The sequence below is a fragment of the Ursus americanus genome, chromosome 34, assembly GCF_024610735.1.
Source record: "Ursus americanus isolate L20-20 chromosome 34, mUrsAme1.1.p, whole genome shotgun sequence".
NCBI lineage: Eukaryota > Metazoa > Chordata > Mammalia > Carnivora > Ursidae > Ursus > Ursus americanus.
Window position 1 is genome coordinate 1,626,229 of NC_142160.1, and position 7,878 is coordinate 1,634,106.

The 7,878-nt window shown below is 62.5% G+C and overlaps 1 protein-coding gene across 2 annotated transcripts; it reads left to right on the forward strand.

Annotated features, from left to right (window-relative positions):
- The first annotated feature begins 535 nt into the window (after positions 1-535).
- Positions 536-7,547, forward strand: NUTM2F (NUT family member 2F). 2 transcript variants are annotated; one of them, XM_087858949.1, is made up of 7 exons: positions 536-554; positions 2,383-3,118; positions 3,998-4,126; positions 4,490-4,702; positions 5,096-5,378; positions 6,336-6,452; positions 6,783-7,547. In XM_087858949.1, the coding sequence occupies exons 1-7, from the start codon at positions 539-541 to the stop codon at positions 7,545-7,547; spliced, it is 2,259 nt and encodes a 752-aa protein (XP_087715075.1). In that variant the 5' UTR covers positions 536-538. The 2 variants fall into 2 exon arrangements, with proteins under 2 accessions (XP_087715075.1, XP_045628493.2); XM_045772537.2 differs by having other exon boundaries at positions 539-554; positions 4,490-4,629; positions 5,083-5,378.
- Positions 7,548-7,878: the final 331 nt, after the last annotated feature.

The following is a 7,878-nucleotide window of genomic DNA, read 5'->3' on the forward strand; positions in this document are numbered from 1 at the left end:
CAATGCTGATTTGAAACCCTCAGCTCCACGTGGCCTTCAGGACCCATGTGTTCATCAGAATATCTGTTCTGAGTGTTGTTCAGAAAGTCCAGCCCCTGTTGAAGTAAGTCAGGAGCCAGGTAGGAAGCAGAGTGGGCCGAGGGACACAAACATAGGTTGCTGGATGGAGAAGTGAATCAAAGGGGCACCGAGTCACACCCTGGAGCCATGAATCTGGAAAGCAGTGTATAAATTGCCTGGAATGACACGCCCCAATCGTGTTGCCCCTGTATCATTTGAAAGGAACATGGAGTTCTTGCCTACCTGCCGGAGCCTGACTCACGGAATGCCTCCCCACCCCCACCCAGGTCAGCGGCCCTCCGCCCCTCCCCCGCCGCAGAATGTCATGAGTCCTGCATTCTACCCCTGTTGGGATTCAAACTTTTCCCTCCTTAACTTGGCCCCTGAGCGTCTCCTGGAGCGGCTCACTGTCTGGGTCCTGGATGTGACTATTCTCACCGTGGGGGCTGCCGGGCAGCTGCATCCCCTGCCTGTGGGGATGGCTTCAGAAGGAGGTAAGCCTGTAGGTTGGGTGGGATGTGTCAGAGTCCCCGAAATCCTTGGGACTCAAAGGTGACTCTGGCTAGGCGCCCTTAGGTGGGGCTAGGTAGAGGAAGGGGAGCGCACCGGACACCCAAGGACAGCTCACCTGGGGGCTGGGAGGCTGGGAATCAGCAGAAACCTGCAAGGACCCTGGGGAGGAGGCCTCTGTGGGTCAAGACCTGGCAGAGGAAATGCCCTGCGTGTGGAGAAAGGATGGCGGCAGGCGCACTGATTCTCTCTGGAGGCACACAACCACTTGGACAGTTTGCAGGGAGTGGGAGCGTGTCACGCTGTGGCACCGGCAGGGGCAGGGGGACGGGGGGTCTTAGCCAGAACCTCGTTGTGTGGAGCCATGTGGCCAAGGGTGCAATGACATGTCCTCCCCGAGACCTGGGCTGGAGGTCACTCCGACACCCCAGCCCAGGCCTTCCAGTCCTTCCAGCCTAGAGCTGACATGCCCCCAGGCCAGGTGGCCCTCGTGTTGGATTCAGCAGGGACAGGGCACCAGGTGGCCTCAAGGTAAGGCGTGGGTTCCTCAGCTCTTCTGGGTGGCTCTCCCTCATGAGGAAACGCAGTTCACGCCTGCTTCCTCCTGTCCTGGTTCCTGGTGTAACCTCGGCCCTGGGTTTCACCTCTGAGATGACGAGTCTGCTTGAATCCACGTCCCTGCGTCCTGGACAGGGAACAGAAGTGCCATGTGGTCGGTTATCTCGTGGAGCACCCAGGAAGCCCGAGTCCTCTTTAAAGAGGGGTGGGGGGGGAGCCCGGAAGGGGACCATGATCTTCTGTGTTTCTACCAGGCGTCCGAGGACACCCGTCTTGATCCGTTAGGTGCACAGGTGTGTAGCTTGTCCTCCTGGACTAGGAGCAGCATGGGTTCCTCATGAGCAGACACCTGTCTTCAGACACCTTGTCCTGCCGGCACCGGGCTCCTGCTCGGTTCCTAGTCGGCTTCACGTGATGAGGTGGGAGCAGCAGGGGGAGGACCACAGGCAGTCTGCACCCCACCAACAAGCCCAGCGGACAGCAGCACCCCAGTCTCTGGGTAACGCCCCAGACAGCCCCACTGCTCCCCACCCGGTGGCCCTTTGCTAAAGTCCTACATCCATCGCTGGCTGTGAGTGACAAAGTCAGGGCACACACGCCTGCGTCCCAGACCCTTCTCCCGGGAACAGAGCTGCTGCGTGCAGGCAGACCCTGGCCCTGTGTCCTGTGTGTGTGGATGGCTCTGAGATGGGCTTACCTCGGGTGTGGAGGGAGCTTTCATGGCATATAGGTCAAATGTTCTTGCGTTGTTGTGTTGGGCCAGGAAGAAAAGGGAGGGATTCACAGGGAGCGTCAGGAACAGGAAGGCTAGCAGGAGAGGGGCCCAAATGGTTTCAATGCTGTCCTTTCACAGAGGCCTTTTGGGTGCCTGGGACGTACCTTGGAGGAGGTCCCCAGCTGCCAGGGAGCCTGCTGAAGTCATTTCCCACAGGGCAGGCGTCCAGCCAGGCCCACGTCTTGAGAGCCAGCCCCTGAGGCTGAAGGGTCGTGTCTGGGGGTCTGTGCAAGGTTCTCCGAGTCACTGCTGGCCCAGCTGCCTCTTCTGGGCAGACAGGCTCTCTTGGTGGGAGGGGCAGGGATGGTGATTCTCTGCTAGAGAGACTCGAGGACACTTGCAAACTGCACCTTTTCCTGTGATGTCCCTCAGGCGATGGAGTTCACTGCTCTGCTCCCCAGTGACTAAGGGGTCCCAGGGTCCTCCCTCCTGGCTGTGGATTCTCTGACTCCCAGAGGCCCTTTTTTTTCTGTCCACAGCATCTCCAGTGCTGGGACCCCATGTGGCCACGGACCCGGGAGCCTCCATACCTTCTTTCACGGCACAGCCCTTCCACACCCCCACACCTGGCCCCTTGCACCGGCCACTCTGGGGGCAGCACCCGCCGCCCCTCATGACCCCGCCATTCCCTCCTGGTGGCCCCCTGGTGCTGCCAGCTTTCCCCAGGACACCGTCGGTGGCAGGAGAGGCTGGCCTTGGTCCCAGTGGGACCGGGACCTGCAACGTCCTTGTCCAGGTCAGGTCAGAGCTGGGGTCCTCAGAGACCCCGCAGGCTCAGACCATCGTCCTTACTCAGGCCCCCCTCAACTGGAGTGCTCCAGGGGCCCTCTGCGGGGGTGCTGTGTGTCCCGCACCCCTCTTTTTGGCAGCCTCTGCGGTGGAGACCAGCATGCCTGCCTCGGCCTTTGGAGGCTCCCAGGCTGTCAAAGGACACTTGGCCCCAGGCCTCCCACCTCCAGCCCCGGCCCCCGCTGCCCAGCTGACCCCTATCGTGCCCCCGGCGAACGCCGGGCCACAGCCTCACGGAGCTTCCAGGGAGGGCAGCCTGGCCAGGAGCCCGATCAAGGCCTCACCCGAGGACTCCTGTAGCCCCAAGGACTCCTGTAGCCCCAAGAGCGTTTACGAGAACTTCAGGCGCTGGCAGCGCTTCAAGTCGCTGGCCCGGAGGCACCTCCCGCAGAGCCCCGATGCAGAAGCTCTCTCCTGCTTTCTCATGTGAGTGTCCTCCGCTCTCCTGCAGCTCTCACGCAGGACGACCTTGGGGGGCACACACAGGGCGGTGATCCAGGGGCGCTGGGAGGAAGGTGTGAGGCCAGGTCCCTGCTCTGGGAAGGCACATTCTGGTCCAGGACACACTTTCCATCACCTATCTCAGCAGACCCCCAACGTTTGGGGAGTCCGGCCTACCCTTACCTTCCGGATGCATCACAGTGACATTCACGGGGGACTCATAGGCAGAGAGGGTCCCGGTGTCGGGGGAGGAGCCATGCATTGGGTGCCGGGCCGTCTGTCATCCTGGCTCCTGGAACACAGGCCTGGGGTGTCTCAAGGCTGGGGGACCTGCACACCAGAGGAGGCTCAGGTCCTGCAAGCCCAGCGGACGCTGTGTGCAGCCCCACCCTCCTTGTCCCAGAGGAGGATTCCCGGCAGAAGGGGAGGGGGCAGAGCTGGTGTAGGGGTGAGGGCGTGGGATCCTTCCTGTGGAGCTGGGACCCCGCAGGCCCATCCATGGCAACTGGGGTCCCTCCTGAACACGGGGTGATGGCGCTTCCTGCAGAGGCCTGGACTCATTGCCCGGCACGTTAATGTCCGCGAGTAGTATTCTGAGAGGCAGAGTCTAGGAGGACCGAGTGCCCAAGGCCACGGAGTCCCTGCTCTGGGTGCCAGTGGACGGTCAGCCCAGAGCCCAGGGCCGGGGGCTGATGCAGTGTGAGCGGTGACCATGGTGGCCAAGAAGGCTGATTTGCACAGCCAGACACCGCCTGTCACCTGCTAGCACGCGGTCATGCTGGGTGGGGGACGCGGGCTTCAGAGGACCGGGGGGAGGGTTGGGGTGACCGACGGCAGCCGGCCCCTGAGCCCGAGCGCTTACAGCCCGGTGCTGCGGTCCCTGGCACGCCTGAAGCCCACTATGACGCTGGAGGAGGGAGTGTGGCGGGCCGTGCAGGAGTGGCGGCGCAGAAGCAACTTCGACCGCGTGATCTACTACGAGATGGCAGGAAAGTGAGTCACGGTCTCTGGCCCGGGCCAAGGGCAGGGTCTGGCTGTGCTGATGCTGGTCACAGAGGGCGCCCCTCACACGCCTCCCCGGGAGTTCCACGCTCCCCTGATCTGGACCCACCCCTGCCTCCCAGGGAAGGTCTCAGGACGGGTTGGGTGATCCTGAGGCCCCCTCCTCTGCGGTCAGACTCCCGCCCAGGGGGCTGTGGAGGCGATGTGCTGGACAGCCAGCCTGCTGCCTCCTTGGTGGCCAGGGCCAGGCCGCCCCGGCAAGGCACTGCCTCTCCCGGTCCGTCAACCGGCTGCTGGCTTGTAGGCTCCAGGGCCGCGCCCCTCGTCAGTGCGGCTGGGCCTCCTCACCCCCAGGTTCATGGAGTTTGAGGCAGAGGAGGAGATGCAAATTCAGAAGCTGCAGTGGGTGAAGCTGGCCCAGGGCCTGCCTCCTGCAGCCCCACCGAAGCCTGAACCGCGGGGGCCCCCAGCCCCAGATGTGGGTCCACAGCCAGGTACGGCCCCCACATTCCCATGGCAGCGGGTGGCCCACGGCAGTGGGGGCCGAGGGAAGGCCACTGTCCCCTTGTGTGTCTTCTCCTTCAAGTGGACATTGGTCTTTCGACCAGAGCAGCCACCGAGAGCCTGGGGTCTCAGTTGCCCTTTGTCGGGACGGGTAGTGACCTGGTGAATTTCTGGACTGCTCTCCCCCCTCCTGTCAGGGGACCCAACATGAAGTCTGCCTGGGAAGAGGGCTTGGGGAGACCCTTGGAGGTTCGGTGGGCCCACCCCTGCTCACACGTTTTCCTCTGAGACACTCCTCCTCTCCCTCCACCTGTCCCACGGTGCCTGTGGCTTCAGGTGCCTGTGACCCAGCCCCCACTGACATCAGTGTCTCCCAAACACTGCCCTCCCGATGCGCTGCTGGAGCCCCTCACGCCCCCTCCCTCCTCCCTGCTCTGCCTCAGTGTGCATTCCCAGGAAGGCGGGTCCCAGGGCCCAGCCATCCCGCCTGCAGCCACACAGACCCGCGCGGCCCCTGGAGAACAAGGCACCCAAGGAGATCCCCCCTGAGGCCGTGAGAGAGTACGTGGACATCATGGAGGGGCTGCTGGGGCCTGGCCATTCAGCCCCAGGGGGGCCAGCAGGTGCATGGGGAGAGGATGGAAAGGAGCCACAGCACGATGAGGCTGCGACCTACCCGGACCTGGGTCTCCTGAGCTACATTGACAAGTTGTGTTCCCAGGAAGGCTTCATCACCAAGGTGGCTGCCCCGCGGCCTGGGCTCTAGAACATTCTGGGACTGGCACTGCAACACCCTGATCAGGGCTGCGCCCAGGCCGTTGACATTAAGCTCCGTTCCTTGTTCCTGAGCTGTGTGTGTGCCTGTGTGTGTATCTTTTGTGTGGCTCTCTGTGGGCCCTTGTGAAAGTGTATGTGTGTGTGTACATGTGTGTGTGTGTCTGCTGTATCTGTGTGCACACGTGTGTGATGTGTGTGTGCCTACACGTGTGCATGCCTGTGTTGGTGCAGGTTTGTGTACATACGTCGTTGTGGTTGTATGTACATGCATGTGCATAGACCTATGTACGTGTGTGTTTGTACATGTGCCTCTGTGTCTATGTGTGCACATATGTGTTTGTGGTGTGTGCAGACAGTGTGTATGCCTGGAGCATGCAGGCACGTGTGCATCCTGGCATGCTTGTGTGTACTTCTGTGCTGCATGCGTGTGCGTGTGTGCACATGATCATGTGTGCATGTGTGTGGCTCTGTGTGTGCATGTGCATATGTGTGTTGCTACAGGCACACGTGTGCACGCATGTGTGTTTGCACTATGTCTTGTGTGGATGTCTTTGTGTGTGTCTACATGTGGTCCTGTGTGTACGTTCATGTGTGTTTGTGTCTTTGTGCACATGCGTGTTTGGGGGATATGTGCGCGCGCGTGTGGTTGTACGGGGGTTTTGTGTGTGCGTATGTATGTGTGTCCAGGTTTTGTCTCTCTGTGTACATATATGTGTGAATGTGTGTGTGTCTGCACACGTGTGTGTTAGTGTGTGAGTGTGTGTGTGTGTTTGTGTAGCCAGTGACCGTGGTGTTCAAGGATCCTACCTTTTGGGGAAGGATTGGGTGGGTCTTCACTTTTCCCCGTTTCCTGCGGGTCCTCCTGGCTCACAGGTGGCTCCCTGCCAAGCTTACCCACAGCCTCTTTCTTCTGTCCCAGGTGGAGGCAGTCATCCACCCCCGATTCCTGGCAGAATTGCTTTCCTCAGAACCACAGCTGGACCTCCTGGCCCTAGCTGAGAAATTGGAGCAGGAGGAAGGACTCACCCTTGCAGAGGTGAGCCAGGGGAGGGAAGGGGTCCCAGGTGAGCCAGGGGAGGGAGGGGACCCTGGTGAGCCAGGGGAGGGGGACCCCAGACCAAAGGCCCACATGACTCTGTCCCTCTTCCCTTCTTGCCAGTCAGGGCACTGGGGAGGCCAGCTCTGGGTGGGTCCAGAGCAGAGAATGGGAAGTGGAGGATGGGGAGCCTGGAAAGGGAGGGAGGGACTCAGGAAGATGTCAGGAGAGCCACAGCCTCGTGGGTCACCCCTATCCACCTCCCCCAGTGCCAGCCTCCCCCCGTCTCAGCCCTGTGCTGGCCAGTCACTGTCCCTTCCTTCCTCTCAGCTGGTGGAGAAAAGACTGGTGGCCTCGAAGGTGGAGGAGGGTGTGCAGGCACCCCCACGTCACGGCACAGCCCAGTCGGGCCCCGGTTCCGAGTGTGAGGCTGGTCCCGGGCTGGGGCTGGGGGTTGGCGACAAAGCCTGCCCACCAGAGACTGACGGCCAGGACCTTCAGAGGCACGGCCGAGCACACACACACCTGTCCAGGCCCAGAGCCTTTGCTCTCTCTCCCGGACGACAGGCGTCCCCTGCACCCCGGGCCGGACGGCCCCCCTCTGCTCCCCAGGGTCAGAGGTGCACCTCCCCTCTACTGGGCCCCAGGGATGCCCCCATTCTCAGAGAGGCCCGTCCTGCTAGGGACACTCGAGGGCCAGTGGACGGGTCCAGCGAGGACGAGGAGGAGCTCCCCAGCCTGGCCTTCCTCCTGGCCTCTCAGCACAGCCTGCTGCCCTGGGGGCTCCCCCAGAGTCCCACCCCTGCCTCGGGCCTCCCCAGCCCTGGAGGTCGGGGGCCCCGGGGAGCTCCCCGGGCCCCCTCTCCTCAGAGAATAGGCCTCAGCCCAGCCACCCCCCCAGCTACCAAGTCCAGGAAGCGGGCTCTGTGTGGGGGCTCAGCCCCTGCTGGGAAGGCGCCCCTCCCTGGGGCCCCCCTCAGGGGCTCCAGGAGGCCAGCCTTGGCCATGGGGCTGGTTCACCCCTCACAGCCTGCAAAGAGAAGGTGTGACTCCTTTGTCACAGGGAGGAGGAGGAAGCGCCACTGCAGCCAGTAGAGGGGCGGGGCCCCCCCCAGGAGCCCGGGGGCTCCTCCTCATCGCAGTGCTGATGCGGGCTGCGGGGGTCAGGGAGGGAGGGCATGACTGTGGGGGCGGGGTGGCGGCAGCCCACTGGGGCACTGTGAGTGAATTGGGAATAAAGATGGTTTTGCTGGGAAATGCTCCGGGCCACTGTCTTCCTGCTGGCATCTGGGCTGCTGCACGGAGAGGGGCCCCCACAGGAAGGAAGGGGCTGAGAGGGGCCTCGTGGGGCTTCCCATTGCCATCTGGATCCCTGAACGTCAGGGAGGGGGAGCCCTCTGCACCACGACCATTTGCGAGAATGGAG

Bases quoted from the DNA above. Each gene is read 5' to 3' on its own strand.
- NUTM2F (XM_087858949.1), top strand. The intron at 4,127-4,489 runs GTGAGTCACGGT...CCTCACCCCCAG, and splicing joins TACTACGAGATGGCAGGAAA to GTTCATGGAGTTTGAGGCAG. The intron at 5,379-6,335 runs GTGGCTGCCCCG...CTTCTGTCCCAG, and splicing joins AGGAAGGCTTCATCACCAAG to GTGGAGGCAGTCATCCACCC.